Source organism: Thamnophis elegans, chromosome Z (assembly GCF_009769535.1).
Source record: "Thamnophis elegans isolate rThaEle1 chromosome Z, rThaEle1.pri, whole genome shotgun sequence".
Taxonomy (NCBI): Eukaryota; Metazoa; Chordata; class Lepidosauria; order Squamata; family Colubridae; genus Thamnophis; species Thamnophis elegans.
The window spans coordinates 32,309,013-32,328,547 of record NC_045558.1 but is presented as its reverse complement, the minus strand read 5'-3'; the positions used below and the strand labels follow the sequence as shown (position 1 = coordinate 32,328,547).

The 19,535-nt window shown below is 40.8% G+C and overlaps 1 protein-coding gene across 1 annotated transcript in view; it reads left to right on the top strand.

Moving 5' to 3' along the window:
• The window catches only part of SLC25A13 (solute carrier family 25 member 13), a 163,432-nt gene that overhangs the window by 46,234 nt on the left and 97,663 nt on the right, over positions 1–19,535 (top strand). Inside the window, exon 4 of the mRNA XM_032235092.1 lies at positions 11,977–12,092. Within this exon, the coding sequence (XP_032090983.1) occupies positions 11,977–12,092 (116 nt within the window). The remainder of the gene's footprint in view (positions 1–11,976; positions 12,093–19,535) is intronic.

Sequence of the window (19,535 nt, the reverse complement as noted above, 5' to 3'; positions counted from 1 at the left end):
AGAAATGAAATATTGTGTGTAGTGTTCTTCGAAAACATGCTTTCTTGGGATATGGTATTTGTGAATTAAACTCTATTTCAACAGAACTCTTCTGTCAGTTGATGAAATAAATTCTAGTTTACAAGAAGCCATATTATAAATCACAATAACTGAGCATTAGCATGATAAAGGAAGGTGTTATAAGATTAAGAAAAGAGTTCTAAAATGATAGCTCAGAATTCCCTGAGGTGATTGTAAGCAATCTGGAGGTCCAGATTTTTTTTTAAAAAAAAAAAACCTGTGCAAGCAGTTTGTAAAGCAGCACTATAAAAACTAAGTCAGTTCCTAATTGGCCTGTGCCAGATACAAACGTTATGCAAGAAACCCAGAATATAAAGATTAAAATGATTGAACATGGTCTTGTCTGCCTTCCCATGAAATCACAATTTTTATTTGTGAAATGGAGTCACAGAAACACTCTCTTTTCATTTTAGGGATTATAATATTGCAAAGTTGAGAACTAGCAGATTAAGGCCTAGGACAAGACTGGAAGGATTACACAAGAAGTCCATTTTCGGCTACAGAAACTAATTTGGTAACTGTCAGCCTAACTTCACAGGGATCTTTTGAGGATTAAATGAAGGGATGTAAATTGCCCAGGGCTCCTGAAGAAAGGAAGGCTATTTGTTTAGTGAAATAAATAGTCCATCCTGGTCTTCTGGAAACTCTTGAATAATGAGTGATTTGAGGGCTATGTTAAATGATAAGAAGCCCACTTTGATTATTTTTATGATGTTACAATGACTTCATCTTAGTTCCTACTATGACATTCTATTTAACTTTTTATGTTCCTTGTAATTACTGCAAACCTTTGTAGGATATACAGATATGACAAATAATTTTTTTAATATTTGTATTTGAAAACACTAATGGAAACATGATAAAATACATGTTGCCATAGGGGAGTATATGTTTATTAGTCAATTCTAACAGTTTTTATTAATTTTATGTATTTCAAAGTTGGATAAAAGAGGATGTAATGGCACATCAGTTAAAGACACTAAGCTTGTTAGTTGGGAAGCTTGACAACCCGGGTTCAAGACCTGAACGCCATACAATGGGGTGCCCTGGATCCTGCCCACCTAGAAGTTCTAAAGCATGCAAATGTGAGCAAATTAATAGGTACTACTTTGGTGGAAGGTAACAGCATTCTGTGTGCCTTTGGTGTATACCCATGCCAACCACGTGATCATGGAAAATGTCTTCGGACAACTTTGGCTCCCTCAGCCAAGAAATGGAGATGATCACATGACAGAACAGGGAAATCTTTACCTAATGTTGGATAGTTACAGATAGTCCTCGACTTACTACCACAATTGAGTCCAAAATTTCTGTTTCTAAGCAAGGAAGTTGTTAAGCGGTTTTTGAACCATTTTATAACCTTTCTTGCTACAGTTATTAAGAGAATTATTGCAGTTTTTTTAACTTAGTAAAATAGTTGTAAAGTAAATATGGCTTCCCCATTGACTTTGCTTGTCAGAAGATAACAAACACTGATTACACTACCCTGGGGACACCACAACCATCATAAATATGAGTCGTTGCCAAGTACCTGAATTTTGTTCACGTGATGCTTTCACTATGAAAAACTTTTTCAGTGCTGTTGTAGCTTTCTAAACGAAAGATTGTAAGTCAAATATCTGTACTTCCCTATACACTGATCTTGGAAGCTGTCTCATTGTAGTGGAAATGTGGAAAGTTTGGCCAAAACAAGTGAACTTAATAATTTACTATTGATGATAAATTATATTATCAACTAATAAATTTTATATTAATGAACATCTGCAAACTATTGATTTTAAAATAATGAACATCTGCAAACTATTGATTATCTTAAATAAATACTAAATTGAATCTTAATACTTTACTATGCAATACCATGTTGCCCTGAAAATATGACACATCCTGAAAATAAGTCCACGCCAGATTTTTGGAGTGGGAAAAAATACAAGCCCTCCAAAATAAGCCCATTGGACAAACCCCCTACTCCAGCCAGGCAGAGTGCCACTCACTGACCCAACGGTATCCCAAAGACACCAAGCCACAGGAGCTTGGGGGGAACAGGTGCTTGCATGGCTTGGTGCCTTTGGGATACTGCTGGGTCGGTGAGTGGCGCTCTGCCTGATTGGAGGGGGGGATTGTCCAATGGGCTTATTTTGTGGGGCTTGTATTTTTGCCCACCCCAAAAATCTGGCATGGACTTATTTTCAGGCCTCTCATAATGGGGGTTGTGCGGACGTCTGTTCCACCCCCCACTCACACACTTCCCAGCCTCACCATGACCTGGCCACCTCTCTCTGCAGGGCCAAAGCTGCCACTGCCATCACAGCACTGAAGATAGCTTCTTCTGTGGCTTCCAAACCCTGGAAGTCTTCCAGCAGTGGCCGCTCTGGGAATGCACTTCCCACTCTATAGTTGTGGCCCAGCTGCTGGAATACTCTCTGTCCCGGCTCTCGGAAGACTCGGGAGCAGACCTCCGAGTTTTGGAAGCCACAGAAAAAGCCATCCTCAGTGCTGAGATGGCGGCAGCAGACCTGGCCCTGCAGAGAGAGCTAGCCCAGGTCATGTTAAGGCTAGGTGGAGCACGAGCAGAGGGAAGAACAGGTGCTCCCACAACCCCTCTCTGGCAGAGTGCCACTCACTGATCCAGCGATATCCCGAAGGCATGACCACCTGTCCCCCCCTGGCTCCCACGGCTTGATGCCTTTGGGATACTGCTGGGTTGGTGAGTGGCACTCTGGCCGGTTGGAGAGGGGCGTAGCTCTCTTGCGAACAGGTTTCTGAAGAGCCTGGTCCGGGGATAGGAGGGGGTCCTCAGGCACAGCCTCAGGGGAGAATGGCTATGTTGTGCTGTCCCAGCAGTGCAACACAGCAGCCTTGAGCTTACCACACTTGCTGCCTACTGCACCCCCCAAAAACAATAAGCCCCCCTAATAAGACCAAGGCCATATTTTGGGGCCTCAAAAGAAAATAAGACCCTGTCTTATTTTAGGGGCAACACGGTAGTAATATAAGTAGCCCAACTTTTCACACATTTCATACAAAATGCTTTTAATAAAGTATAAGTGTGTGTGTGTGTGTGTGTGTGTGTGTGTGTGTATTTTGTGTCTTAGAGTCAGTTTTCACTTCTAGAGGCTATCTGGATATACTCCTACAGTTTTCTTGCCGAGATTTTGGAAGTGGTTTTGCATTACCTATTTCCAAGGATTGAGAGAATAGCCCAAGGTCACTTACCTATCGCAGAGCTAGAATTCACAGACTCCTGGTTTGTAGATGGATTGCTTAATTGCTACACCTAAGTGGCTCTTGTGATTACTCTGCAAGTTTTCTAACAGCCGAACATAATTTCAAGATTTACGGCCCTGTATGTCTAAAATATTCAATCAACTGTTTTGATAAACAGTATATATAAATCTGAGTGGCATATGTTGGATAAACTTTGTGTTAGGAATATAATCTAATGGTTGGGTTGGCAATATATAAATCATGTAACAATTCTGTACCTGTTTCTTTAAATCATACTATAAATGTGATTGGTTACTGTTTCCTCAATTGGCCATAAGATGGAGCCAGTCACTGTTGATCTCATCTGATCTGATATGAGTGTTTTGGAAGATGGCTGTTAGAGGTGTTGTTAGAAGTGATCGGCGTGATTTATTGTAAGTTTTGCAACTGCTAGCAAACTTTGTGTACCAGACTGTTTGTATGATTATGGACTAAGTTATTTGGATTATCCCTTAATTGAAAGACATTGATGACTGACTGTCTTAACTGGGTATGACTTGGACTGTTTGATGGACTCTGATAATTCTATTTCCACGAAAGTAAAAGCCTATTTAAACTGCAGTGTCTCTGTATGCTGGTTTGTGTGTTCTCCAACAACACACTCACAACGCTTCTCTGAAAGCACTCACTCTCCCAACGGGGAGCTTACCTAATACTGGTTATGGGCCAGGTTATACCAGATGTAGGTAAAGGAGAGTTGGTGTTGATACGCAATACCGTATACAGACATCTGTTTTGTTAGTGATTGTTACTATCCTGGAGAAGATGGCGAGCGACCCATCAACAAGCCTATCGATGATAACCTGGTTGGATGGAACAAACTATGTTTCCTGGTCTATAAAGTGCAGCCTACTCCTGTGTAGTGAAGGTTTATGGGATGCTGAACAGAATCCACTGGATGTAACTGTTTGGAATCCAGATAACAATGATGATGCCAAGAAGATAGCAGATTTTCAGCGATGCAATGAATGGGCGTTGTGTATAATTGGTCTAACACTGAATGACCAACAATTAGAACATATTCGTGGAAAAAATTCTGCTGCAAGCTCTTGGAAGAGTCAGAAAGAAGGATGGAAAGGGAACAACTGCGAGAGAAACCACTACAACATGAGGGGTCACCTTCTACTGCCTATACTGTTCGAAAATGTTTTTCTTGTGGGGCTAAGGGACATATAGCTAGATTCTGTAAAAGGCAACACAACAGAATGCCAGAAGAGCTATAAAAATGCTAATGTCAACTTAGCTAAGTCTACTTTGGCTGTGTCTAGCAATGCACCTGTAAACCATGATTTGTGGGTTGTTGATAGTGGAGCATCACAGTGCATTGCTGGGGATAGAACAAGGTTTTTAAAAATTAGCACTAGCAAGGAACAAGTATTCTTGGCAAATGGATGGAAGGTGAAGGTGTCTGGTGAAAGTAATGCATATTGTTCATTCCTAAATGAGCAGTTACCAATATTATTTGTACCTAACCTGAAATTCAACTTACTATCAGTTAGGGCTCTGGTTAACATTGGCTATGTGATAACCTTTAGGGGAGATATCTGTATTATTGAAAAGGAGGGTAACAGGGTTACTGCTACATTAAAAAACGGGTTGTATGTTATACTGGATGGCGAGATGGCTAACACAGCTTATCATAATGTTAAACCCCATGATGAATGTATACATTTACTTCATAGACACATGGGGCACATTAATTTCAAGTTGCTGCAACAAACACTTAAATTGGCAGGGGGAGTAAAAATAAAACCACGCGGAAAATATTTAAACTGCAATATTTGCAATCAGGAGAAAAGCAAAGTTACTCCAGCAAACAGACTGAATGGTTTTAAAACAAAGGAACCTCTGGAAGTTGTTTTTGCTGGTATAATAGGACCTAAGAAACCGAGTTTGGGAGGTGCCTGTTATGTTTTGAGTATCATGGATCATTATTCATGGTACGGTTTCTGTTACTTAATGAAAAACAAAACAAAAATGTTTCAGAATTACTTTAATTGGCTGAGGTTTGTGGAAAGAAAGATGAAAGCCAAGGTTATTACTGTAGTTATTGATAATGGGATGGAGTTTTACCAATTATAAATGCCAAACAATGTTAAAAACGGCTGGAATCAAGCAGAAACATTCTTATAAGCCACAACATAACTCGTTTGTAGAACAAAGGGGGTGTGGGATGACGTCAAGATGGATGGAATCACGGTGGCGGCGGCGGCGCGCACAGGTGAATCATAAAAGAAGACGGCCGAAGGGGGAAGGAAAGGATGTGCGTGGAAGTAGAGTTAACTACGCATGCGCAAGGAAGATGGCTGCCTGAGCTCTGCCGCTCAGGTTGTTGAGAGAAAAAATGACCAAAAATAAACGGAGCTGAAGCCTAGAAATTGCGGGAAGTAAAGACTGTGCAAGATCAATGCAAGAGGGTTTTGAAAAAGCAGCTACCTGGAGGAGCGCTGCTCTTGGATGGCTCTCGGATGTTGCTGCTGCTCTCGGACAATGACTCCGGCCCCGATCACCGCAACCTCGGCCCCTCTGCTGCGGGGAGCCATTGGGCTTGAGCCGGTGCGCCAGTGCGTTTTGCTCCGCCTGTGCTCCAGAGCCTCGGGAGGTTGGTGAGCTTGTGCTAGTGTGTCTTGGGACTGGGAGGCTGGCCTCCTTTACCGCCACCGCTGCTGTCCCAGGCGCGCCCCCCCTTCTTCTTCCACTGTGGCCTCTCTGCCTCTCTGCCACCACTGCTGTGGGCCTCCTCTTCTCTGCCCGACACTCTGGCTGCTGCGGCCTCTGCTTTCTCAGACCCTGCAGCCAGCCTCCTCCGCTGTTGCCACTGTTGCCGCTGCCATCCGCTGCTGTCCTGGGCACCCCAGCGCCTTTTCGGACGGCACTGCCTCTCTGGCTGCCTCGCCCTCGGTGCAGCCATTTCAGGGAGCTGGCACGCCCTGAGATCAAGCAACCGTCTTCCTCTGCTGCCGCCGCTCCTGGTTCCAGACACGGCCTCTCCCTCTTCTCCGCTTCGACCTCCCAGGTAACGCCATCACGAGGGACTTCTCTGCTCGCCACTCCGGCCACTGCAGCAGCCATGGAGACCTTTTGCTGTGCCGGTAGCTTTGCATTTTGCCCTGTGACACACGGCCCTCGCAGAAGGAGAGGACGGGGGACAAGGAGGACATGGACGGGGAGCCTGCCCCCCCAACTGGCACCAACCCCCCCGCCACCTCAGCGACCTCAGACTGTCAGACTTTTTGCATTCTTCTGGGCCCCGCAGGAGAGAAGAGCGAGAGCGAGGAACCCCTCTCTCCCAAACTGTTGCCGGTCCCAGCCACTTCGAACTTGCGCTAACCGCACTTGCGGATTTAAGAACTGCGTTTTTTAGCCTGTATGAATGTGAGAGAGAATGTACCCACTTTTTAACTTAATTAATTTATTATATTATTGTATTGTATTTTTAATGATTATTGTGGGATGTGTATCAGGAGAGTGTCTGTTTGGTGCATATGATAGGACTGGGTGTGTGACCTGGAGCCTCCTCCACTGAGTGCAGAAGCAGAAGTGGATTGGGGTCCAGATTCGCCTCCCGTCCTGGAATAAATGGTGCGCGTGTCCTGCCAAGAAGAATGGGAGCCATGGGAGAGGGGAGGTCTACAGGGATGGGGGAGGGTCGGAGCATTTCGGTTACAACCGGGAGGGGCAGATATGACGGGAGCTGTAGGGCTAGCCATTCCTGGGGAAGAAGGACTTGCTACATCATAGCGATTCTTTGTTCCGGCCCCTCAGGCTCAACTCAAGGACCTGGTGGCAGAGGAGATCAGGGCCCTGGTCTCAGGTTGCTGTTGCTAAATGCCAGGTCTGTGGTAAATAAAGCTCCCCTCGTCCGGCACTTAATATTAGATGAGGAGGCAGACTTGGCTTGTATAACTGAAACCTGGCTGGGCCAAGAGGGAGGAGTCCTCCTCTCAGAAATGTGCCCAGATGGGTTCTAGGTGCTCAACCAACCACAACACCAGAAAAGGGGTGGGGGAGTAGCAGTTATCATCCTAAGGTCGTTAGCCCCTCGCAGGATCCCTGCCCCAGAGATTGTAGGGTGTGAGTCTCTCCTGAAGTTGGACCTAGGGGTTCAATTGGGCTTGTTCCTGATGTGCCTACCTCCAGCTGTGTCACAACAGCCCTGCCTGCGCTCCTAGAGGCGGTAGCCGGGTTGGCGGTGGAGTTCCCCAGACTAATGGTACTGGGGGACTTTAACCTGCCATCTCTGGGTGAACAGTCTGACGGAGCCCAGGAGTTCATGGCTTCCATGACAACCATGGACTTGACCCAAGTAGTTCAGGTTCCAACTCATAGAGCAGGACACACACTCGACCTTGTATTTCTCTCGGGGCAGTGGAGATGTGATCTTGAATTAAGGGAAATAGAGACCTCACCCTTGTCATGATCACATCACTCCTTGCTGAGGCCTGACTTTAGGATGCTACTCCCCCATTGCAGGGAGGTGGAGCCGATTAAGTGGTTCCGCCCCAGGTGCCTGATGGACCCGGAAGGATTTCAGAAGGAGCTTGGAGGGATACCTGACTCCCTTGTCCACAATCTGACAGAATCCTTGGTCGCAGCCTGGAATGTTGCGGTGGCTGAGGCCCTGGATTGCACCTTTGAGGCCTCTCCGCAGCAGTGGATCCAGGAGGGCACCTTGGTTCACCGAGGAACTCCGAGAGATGAAGTGCCAAAAGAGATGCCTAGAGCGACGCTGGAGGGCTAGTAATTCTGAACCTGACCGAGCACTATTAAGAGCCTTTATCAGGACTTACTTAGTGGCGATACGGGCGGCAAAATGTACACATTTTTCCGCTCTTATTGCGTCCGCGGAATCTCACCCAGCAGCCCTGTTTAGGGTGACCCGCTCCCTCCTGAAAGGTGAGGAGGCGGGGGAACCCCTGCAGGGAAAAGTTGAGGAGTTCATTTCAGTTTCTGTCTGATAAAATCACTCAGGTTCGGGCAGACCTGGACTCTATTTGGGCAGTACCAGCTGAGATGCCGAGGGAGAGTCTCAGTCAGATTTGCTGGGATGAGTTCGATTTTGTCACCCCTGAGAAAGTGTACAAGGCTATGGGAGCGATGAGTGCCTCCACCTGTTTACTGGACCCGTGCCCCTCCTGGCTGGTTTCGACCAGCAGGGAGGTAACATGAGGCTGGTGCCAGATGATTACGAACACATCTTTGCAGGAGGGGTCTTTCCCGCAACCCTTAAAGGAAGCGGTAGTAAGACCCCTCTTCAAGAAGCCTTCTCTCCCAGCTATTCTTAAGAACTATCATCCTGTCTCCAATCTTCCTTTTTTGGGGAAGGTTGTTGAGAAGGTGGTGGCGCTTCAACTCCGACGGTCCTTGAATGAAGCAGATTATCTAGACTCCTTTCAGTCTGGTTTCAGGCCTGGGTACAGCACAGAAACTGCTTTGGTTGCACTGACCGATGATCTCTGGCGGGCCAGGGATAGAGGATATTCCTCTATCCTGGTGCTTCTTGACCTCTCAGCGGCCTTCGATACCATTGACCATGGTATCCTTCTGCAATGGTTAGAGGAGGTGGGAGTGAGAGGCACCGTTTTACAGCGGTTCTCCTCTTACCTCTCTGACAGGTCGCAGTCGGTGTTGGTCGGGGGGCAAAAGTCGACCCCTAGGCCCCTTAAATGTGGTGTGCCACAGGGTTCGGTCTTGTCCCTCTTCCTATTTAACATCTACATGAAGCCGCTGGGCGAGATCATTCGACAGTATGCAGATGATACACAATTGTATCTCTCTGCCCCGTGCCAGCTCAGTGTAGCGGCGGACGTGATGTGCCGATGCCTGGAAGCTTTCAGGATCTGGATGGGGGTGAACAAACTTGTACCCAATCCCGACAAGATGAGTGGCTGTGGATGTTGCCCCCGAAGGACAGCCTAGACAGTCCATCCTTGACCCTGGGGGGGAGGGAAACTTACACCGTTCAGAGAGGGCCCACAATTTCGGGGTCCTCCTGGATTCACAGCTGACACTGGAACACCATCTTCGACTGTGACCAGGGGGGCCTTTGCCCAGGTTTGCCTGGTGCATCAATTGCGGCCCTACTTGGATCGGGAGGCACTTCAAACGGTCACTCACGCCCTAGTCATCTCAAAGCTGGATTACTGCAACGCGCTCTACATGGGGCTACCCTTGAAAGGTTTTCGGAGATTGCAGCTAGTCCAGAATGCAGCTGCGCGAGCGATACTGGGTGTACCACGTTACACCTATCCTCCGCGAGCTGCACTGGCTACCTATTGGTCTCTGGATGCAATTCAAGGTGTTGGTTATTACCTTTAAAGCCCTACATGGCTTAGGGCCAGCATACCTGTGAGACTGCCTACTGCCACATACCTCCCAGCAGCTGGTGAGATCTCACAGGGTGGGCCTCTTCAGATGCCGTCAGCCAGACAATGTCGGTTGGCGGCTCCCCAGAGTAGAGCCTTCTCTGTGGCTGCTCCGACCCTTTGGAATGAACTACCCACAGAGATCCGGACCTTATCCACACTCATGGCCTTCAGAAAAGCTGTCAAAATCTGGCTATTCCGGCAGGCCTGGGGCTGTTGACTTCACTGTTGAGGTCCAGCCCCGATCAGAATGAATGCATGTGTGGTGATTTTAAATCTGTCTTTCTTTTTATTTTTTATTATTTCTTTTTTTCTCTTTTGTTTTTGTATAGCCGCCCAGAGTCCTTCGGGATTGGGAAGCCTATAAATCTTATTAATAAATAAATAAAATAAATAAAGTTACCACCAGGTAAACATGGCAGTGGTTGTAAATGGATTTTCAAAATTAAAAATAGTGTAGATGGAACTATAACCCATAAAGCCAGGCTAGTTGCACAAGGGTTTGCTCAGTCAGCTAATGACTATGATGAGGTCTTTGCACCTAGTTTAAAGGCTACAACTTTACATGCAGCATTAGTGTGGGCAGCTAAGAATGAATATATAGTTAATCATTTAGATGTAGAGACGGCATATCTTCATGCACCGTTGCAACATACTATATATTTACAGAATCCTGCAGGATTCAAAACTGATTGCTGGAGGTTGAAAATAGTCTTTATGGCTTGAAGCAATCAGGATATGAATGGAGTCTATGTATAGTTAAAGAGTTAACTAAGATAGGTTTTAAAGCTGGCATGGCTAATCCATGTTTGTTTAAAAAAAGTAATGGTGTGATTTCATTGTTGCTATTGTTCACTGATGACATAGCATTAATCACTAAAACTGAGCAAGAAGCTATGAAGATTATAACACTGTTAAGAATGCAGTTCAGTATAAAAAATCTCAGTGAGATTAGGCAATATCTTGGTTTACAAATAGATAAAACTAAGGGAGGAGACAAAATCTCACAAACTGAGAAGATTAACCAGCTACTCAGGACGTTTAGGATGGAACTGTGTAAACCGGCTAAAACTCCAATGGGTCAAGAATTTAGCCATGAAGATGTAAAAAGCCCTGTTTTTGATAAAGGTATTTATCAATCATTTATTGGTAGCTTATCATACTTGAGTAACTGGTCAAGGCCCGACATAGCATATAGTGTAAAACAATTAGCCAGGTTTAATGCTGAACCTACTGAAAGGCATTGGCAAGCTGCTAAGAGGATATTAAGATATCTTAAGCAACCGATGCATGGTGCATTGTATTTAGAATCTAAGGATGATCTGAACTTAACTGCATATGCCGATGCAAGTTTTGCAACAGATGTGTCTACACGGAAATCAACATCAGGGTTTGTTGTATTCCTGGGAAAAGGCTGAATTCTCACGTTTGTCATTATTATGTACGGATTTGGTTTGTTACAAACAACAACTGCTTGATATGGGGATTGACATACGAGAGCCTATTGTTGTTTATGAAGACAATCGAACAGCAGTTCAGATGGCATCCAATCTTGCTGTAAAAACTAGGTCAAAACACACTGATCTGAGATATCTAAATGTAAGGCAAAGTGTGAATGATAAATTAGTTTCACTGGAGTACTGCATGTCTGAACATAACATTGCAGATCATTTTACTAAGGCCCAAGGTAATATAAAGCATAAATGTTGTTGCGAGGAATACAGATTAAAATTGCAAGATTTATATATTGTCCGACCTAACATTATATGTTAGAAATATAATGTAACGGTTGAGTTGGCAATATATAAATCATGTAACAATCATAGATATTGCTGTACAGTTGAGTGTCCATGCATTCTATTTTCCAGAGGAAGTGCTTTTTATATTATGGAGTAGGGAAAATTATAGATTTAACAATGCTCATAAGCAAATAGCATCTGGTCAGCACACAGATCAAAGTTTTACTTTATATTTAAATATCCAGATATGTATCAGTACTTATAAACAAGAACAAAAATATTTGTATGAATCTGTATCCCCTTTTGACTTACAAGAAAAAGATTGATCTCGACTGTGGAAAAAAGGGAAAAAGAAAGGAAAATACTTATAAGTTGCTGCTGTTATTTCTAAAAACATTATACATCTTCTGAAACTGGAACAATTAATTTTGGGAGTTGCAGTTTCTATATGTTTGATGGCAGGATGGGAAAAGACAGGTTTAATGGATGTTCTATTGCAATATTCTATAAACAAGGGACTATATTTTTAATAACATTTTCTTCTGTAGGTTGATATCCTTTCAAGAATTTGTAGCGTTTGAATCTGTCCTCTGTGCTCCAGATGCATTGTTTATGGTGGCATTTCAGCTTTTTGACAAAACTGGCAAAGGAGAAGTTACTTTTGGTAAGACTTGCTTTTACTTGTTTCCCTCTTTTATCTTTTCCTTCATGTGAATTTTTAATAAATATGCATTGAAGAAAAGCTGGGATTTTTAGCTCTTATTCCTTAATTGGAATCTTGTTGCTTAATTTGTATTTATTTAAGAATCTAAAGCTGTTAATAATTAATAATAAGCTCTTTCAATAAAAGAGAATATATATGTAGTTCAGAGTTGAATTGTAAAGTTCTTGATAGTCTCTGAGCTTGTAACATTAGTGATGTTACCTAGTTGGGTAATGAAATGTCTGTAATCCTAACCCAAACCCAGAGAACACCAGGAACTTCAGAGTGCAAATGTGTTTTAAATGCATTGTTTATTTGAATCACATATAGGTTTGCCTCTTTTAGCTTGGAACAGCATATGTTGTATTCTTTCTCCTATTTTTCTTACCCCAAAAGCCCTATGAGGTGGGTTAGGGTGAAAGAGAGTGATTACCTCAAATCTGTCTAGTGTGTATCAGTAGCTAAAAGTGAACTAGAAGTTTAGAATCTCCCAGTCCTAATCCATTGTCTTAACCACTATATTACATTGGCTTTCTATGAAATTTTGGACAATGAATCTAAAAATCTTTGTGTTTATGATAGGTAGGTAGCAGGGGTGGATTCCTGCCAGTTCTAATGTCTTCTATAGAAGAGGTCCCACAAATCTACAGTGCAGTTTAGAACCGGTTCCAGTTCCCTCCTCCCACCCGTCCGCCTATCATCAAGATGAAGAGCGAAAGGAGGAATTCTGGAAGTTGAAGTCCACCAGTCTTAAAGCTGTCAAGTTTGAACACCCCTGGGTTTTTTTCTAAAGGGTTAGGAGTGCAAGGGTCAAACTTGACAGCTTTAAGACTTGCGTGTTTCAAATGCCAGAGTTTCTGAGCCAACATTTTGGTTGCTAAGCAAGAGCATTGTTAAGTGAGTTTCACCACATTTTACAAATTGGCCACACCCACCCAGTCACATGACTGCCAAGCCACTACCACTTGGTCACATGGCTGCCAAGCCACTCCCACCCAATCACATGGCTGGCAAGCCACTCCCACAAAGCAGGCCACACCAACAGAAGAGGTTCTAAAAAAATTTGAAACCCACCACTGGTAGGTAGGTATAGCTATAGATAATAGATATAGTAAACATACACACAGTATATTATTAAATATAAAGAGGGTGCCAACTGTCCTATCCTACTGGAATCAAATTAATTTTTAAATTTAGTTTCTGAAACTTTTCCAGTTTGAATGTAAGATTTTTTAATCAGAATTAAATTAAATTAAACTTTTTCTAGTTTGTAATGTATATATTGGTTCCAGATGGGATAGAAGCATAACATTAGGCAAGTGGCAATTTAATTCTACAGATGTTTAAATTAGCTTCTAAGAATAATGTATCCAATACACAAGTCATGGTTCATACCTATTGTCATGTAGAATTCTTTCGGTCTAAATTTATAGGCAATACCCCCCCTCCCTCCCTATCTCTGTTTTCATTCTGCGTTCCAAATAAAACAAGTCTAACCTAGTCTTCTAGTCTAACCTCCTACTCCAGCAGGAAATCCTATACCATTTCAGACAAATGGTTGTCCAATCTCTTTTTTTAAAAAAAATCTTCATTATTGGAGAACCCACAGCTTCTGGAGCCAAGTCATTCCACTTGTTCTAATTGTCAGGAAGCTTCTCTTTATTTCTAGGTTAATTAGTTTCCATCCATTGCTTTTTGTCTTCTTTCAGGTGTTTTGGAGAATAGAGTGCCCCCTTTTTCTTTCTTTCTTAGATATTAGAGCATACTTATCAAGTACCCCTAGCCCTTCTTTTCATCAAACTAGACATATCCAATTCCTACAACTGTTATTCTTGCATATGTGTTAGCCTCCAGTCCCCAAATCATATTCTTTGCTCTTCTCTGCATTCTTTCTAGAGTCTCAACATCTTTTTAATATTGTGGTGACCAAAACTGGATAGAATACTCCAAATGTGGTGTTACTAAAGCATTATAAAATGGTATTAATATTTCACATGATCTTGATTCTATCGTAGATTATCAGACTATCATATTTGGAATACATGATGTGAAGAGTAGCTCTTTTGAAGAGTTGCTAGAATGGGTGAAAGGAAAGAGAAATAACAAGGTATAACAAGGTGGATGGACTCAATTGGACTCCATCCAGCAACAAGGGACTCAATTCCAGCAACAATTTTGCTACTCTTGGAAGATTTAAATCATAAGGTTAAAGACAGATAATTCTGAAGGAAATTTATCTATATAGTTAATGTGAGTTAATGCTAAATTGATGGCACGTAATCAGTCAATCTCTGGTTATATAACTACTATGCTCCATGTTGTTTGGTCTCTTAGGAGCCAATCTTTTTTTCTCAAAAGGGCAAAGGTGCCTTGCTTTATAGGCAGTAAAGTAAAAAATGGACCAATAAATAAGTATAAAGCAATAGTTATATTACTTAGAAATTTTAATGAGGTTTTATAGTTTCTTTGTATCACTTGAAATAAGCGACTAAGAGTGTGAACTCTTTGATGAATTTGATGAAGCTTGCTGCAGACATCTTTTTTTTAAAATCACTGTACTGTTTCATATTGGATTATATTGATCAGATAGTTAACTGAACCAGAATATGTTATCAGAAACTGAGAGTAAAAAATAAATTGATTTCAAATTGATCAAGGTTGGAGTGTTTTCATGAAATTAAAATGGTATCAGTAAAAGTTATATCATAAAAATAAGAATGAACATTTAATGCTCAGATACAGAAAGTCTCTTAGCTTTTTTTTAAAAAAGGAGCTAAACTGAAGCAGCCTTCTAACAAGAAAACCTTCCAGATCTAACTAGCTAAAGTAGACCTACATGTGATATTAAAATTTTCAAGAGATCTCAGTCTAACTGCTGGAAAATGCTCTTCACTAAATGAGGTGCATCTGCAAAAAAAAGTGCATTAAATCAAAGCATTTGATTAAATAACAAGTGTGTTACTTCCAATAAGGTCAACAAGTCCTTGTTTTACCACACCATTGTGATCCTCTGCCACAAACAGTTCTAGTGGGATCAACTTACTCCTAAAATCTTGAAGCTCTCAAGAAAAGGTTATTCCAGATACAATGCTGTGACACTGATTTCAAAAACCCAGTCATTCTTATGCCAAACATCTGTTCAAATATGGAGGCCTTTGCGTATACATCTCTATAGATGTTGGTTTCTACATTAACATATGGAAGCCAAAACATAGGTAGTTGTTTAACTGAGAAGACCTAGTTACTTGTAGTCCTCAATATGTCTTCACGCAAACCTAGTAATTTTAATTTTAGTGCAATTTTAGAAAAAAAATCCCTGCTAACCTTTTGTGATAAGCAAAGGAACAGTTTAGGAACAAATCAGTAAGCACAGCCAGAGGCCATTGCTTTTCTACACAGCCTCCCCACTCTCCTCACCCTCCCAGCCTCCCAACTGTTAATGCAGTTTTTAAAATAAGGGAAGTTAGTTCTTGTTTCTATAAATTGTATGAAATGGGAGATGGTAGTGTCTGTTGATGTGCAGCTAATAGAGACTGCATGGCCTTTTGTATCCCATTTTAAACTGACACGTTGCTCTTTGCCTGGAGTTAAAGATCTCAGTGGGAAGGTAGAAAAAAGTTTAGTTGGCTTTTAAATTTGAGACAGAGAATAAACCATTGCTTCTTTTTCCACAAGTGTTGACAGGCATATAAAAACTGATAATGTAAGTCCAGGAGTTTAAGAGATTTAACAATTTTCTCTTTGTGGGGTATTACTGAATTTTAATGCCTTTTTAAAAAAAGCAGAATACTTTGATATCTTTTATGACATGGTTTAATAAAGAAAAGTTTAGATGCATGGGTATAAATGTCAGCATTTTAAAGACTAATTATTCTTTTAATAATCTTTGCTTTTTGATATAAGGGCTACAAGTAATCGGACAGAACTGATTTAACAACTTGTGGCTTTAAATATATTAGAAGAAATAGCTTAAAATTTGTGTCCTTCTTCCAAAAGTTGTAGTACTGATACAGAAATTCTTTCTCTGTTTCACATCCCCAATTTTACAGATAAAGTAACTTGAAACCTGAAGGGTTGCATTAATTTTAAAAGATTGTAGAATAACCCATGTTGACATTATTTGAATATTCATACATATACACAGAGAGGTCTAATAATAAGCCAGCTAGAAATTTCTTCAAAAATCACAGGTATGTGACAAACACACTTAAGCAAACTTTTACCTTATTAAATAATAACAACCAGTTCACAAAAGGAAAATGTTCTATATATGGTGTTTTGTTAAATATTTAGCTTTATATTCCATTTTAACATGACATTCCTTTCACTCTTGGAATTTGCAATGATCTTGATAAATATGCATTTTGCCATACATTGAGACTAAGACAAATGAAACCTGTAGTTTTTTTCCAATCATTGCATGAATTGAGGAGTATGTAGGAAATAGTGTTTTACTTGATCTATTAAGGTTTAACTTGTAGGCTGTGTTTCTGATGCTGTTTGGGCATGAAATGGAAACAAGCAAGTATATTTCTTTATTTTGGTAATCTGAGTAACACAATTAGCATAAAAACTATTAGTTAACACCTTTATAATAATCTTCTGTAATAAAGCAGAATACAGTGTGGATTTTGAATTCACTAGAACAGTTCATAAAAAAAGTGAGCAAATATAATTGCTGCTATATTTTAAATATACAATTACAAATATACAGTTATCCTAAGGTTGTGATGGAATTGGGACTAGGATTGTCTTTGCTAAGTGATGCAAACATAAAGCACAATGTCACATGACTTAGTGACAACAATACAGCAGTTGCCATCATAATCCCAATATGTGTAGGTTGTTAAATGGATAAGGAGTATAGGGATACTGCAGAGGAGGCCTGAAAAGATCACTGCAGACTGTACATGAATTGGGGAAGACCATGGTTGGGATGTTAGTGCAGTGCAAGTATAGAGAGGGAGCACTTGTGACCTTCCCTGATGACTTCCCATTAACTTTGCTTATGGCAGCATAGCAGGGAAGGTTGAAAATGACAATCACATGACTATGGGATGCTGAAACGATCATAAGTGCACGCTAGTTGCCAAGTGCTCAAATCGTGGTCACATGACTCTAGAAATGGTGCAGTAGTCAGAACATGGAAGACCTACAGGAAGTACATTTGTTCAATGCTGTTGTAACTTTGAACCATTGCTAATGAATAGGCGGTAAACAAGTATTATATTTTGATAAATTCATAGTTACTTGTTTCCCCTGCCATAGAAAGAATGTAGGCATGGATAGGACATCACCCTGTGTCCCTTCTTGAGTGAGATATTCTGCAGATAGATTCCAATATATTCTTACGTTGTTGTCCAGTATTACACAATTACTTTCATTGTTCCATCCTATTAATTTTATCTAAGCTTCAGAGACCTAGTGCCATATTAATTTAGTTTCAAGGAGGAGGGGCAGGATAAGAGACAACACATCTAGAGCTGGATAGAGAGTCAAAGGAAGAAATTTAGGATAGCCAGTCCCTAGTATCTCCCAAAGTATATCCATTCATGTGAGCAGAGTAATATTTAGTTTAGCAAAGTTCTGTATTTTGGATGTAAGCAAATAAAGAACTGAAATTTGCCTGAATTGATCTATGTTGTTCTTGGAATAGACCTGGCAAAATTATTATATTTTCCTGCTTAGATTCCAACTCTAAAGTAAGGGGAGAATGGAAAACTTTAATCTCATCAATACTCATAACCTGAAATGGAGATGATTGTTTCATTTTTTATGAATCATTAACACATTTCTTCCTGTCATTATTTGGAAATATATGTACTAACCCACAAACTTAACTCTTAAGAAAATCAAGGAAGACATCATATTGTCCAGGTTAATTGTCCTTGGAGGCCCATCTTAGTAATAAAAACTGTTTTGAGTGAATTCAGTGAATTTAATTTTTTGTTTTCATCTCCAATTTTGTTGCAGTCTTTAGAATCCATAAAGCACCAGTTATCCAAAGTAAATGTACTGCTTGTGAGCAGTCAGAGTTAAACTGTGGAATAAAAATTCACACTGATACTAAATTGTATTCTCTGTTGTTGTAAGCTACCTTGTCAAAGATCAGTGGAATAGCACAGAAACTCTTCCAGTTCAATGGGTCAAAATTCCACTTTTTATGAAAGGCTAAATGTGGATTTTCACAAATGAGTATAATGGCTCCAATTTTGAAAAAGAGATAACCGGGAGCACTTCCCGTTAGTGAGATCATTCAGAATGCGGCTTGTTCAGATGGCTAAAATATTGCTTTCTTCATCCTATTTTTAAAGAAAAGGAGAGAGGCAAGAATAGTTATAGAGAAGATAAGATAGAGGTACTTGGAAAGTAAATTCAAACTGTCTTGTTAACTGACCTGAAATATAACTCTCTTTCATAAGACAATAGTATAGAAGAAAAGTCCTGTTTATTTAACAGCAATTTTAGAATGAGTTTGACCTATCTCATCTGAGGGTGGGAAAGAAGAAATAAAGCTACAGTAGTAGCTTCAGAGGGGTCCTTAACTCAGAATTTGCTCAATTGCAAATAAACCTGTTATCCTGAAGAAATTGAAGAACACCATTAGAATCATGTTGGTTAAATGTCAGACTTGTCCAATGGTTGCAATTCATTTATTATTCTTGCAAAAGAAAAACAATAATAGATACTAATAGTATGAAACCACTGCTTCAGTTTGTAAAAAATCTAGGGATGATAATTTTCCTATATCCACTTTTATCCTTTATTTATCATTAGAAAAAAATAACTGTGATGATGTTTTTGCTTATCACATACAACCATATTTCATGGTCAACAAAGATTGTGGAACAAAATAATTGGGTTGTCTACTATTCTTTTAGAAAGAAATATAGATATGATTTAAATCAACCAAGAAAACATAGAATGTGATTTGAGGTGCACATAAATCTTAAAATGCCATTGGCTCACACAACTTATCCAATCTTTAAAAAGTAAGCAAAATTAAACCCAATTAGTACTTAAATGAGAGAGCAATAGAAAATCCCAGGGCTGTTGAGTAGACCAGAAATCTGAAAAACATCCCAGAGGAAGACGGTGGCAAACTGTTTCTTGTGTGGCCAAAACAGTGATGGTCATGTAGATACCAGGAGTAAAGGAGAGTTTATGGGACAAAGATAACCTGACTTCATATACTATATACTAAAACATTTAGTGACAACAGCGACTGACCAGGAAACAGGTCTTGAGATTATGATAGAGAGCTTAGTGACCTCAACCTAGACATTTTTCATTTGCTGAAGGAGGCATAGGAAAGTTGATCTGTTTTCTTCACTAGATAAAGATTTTTCTGTGAGTTTTGGCTCTTGGTAAATAAGGTGACATGTTTTGGATGAGGTAATGATA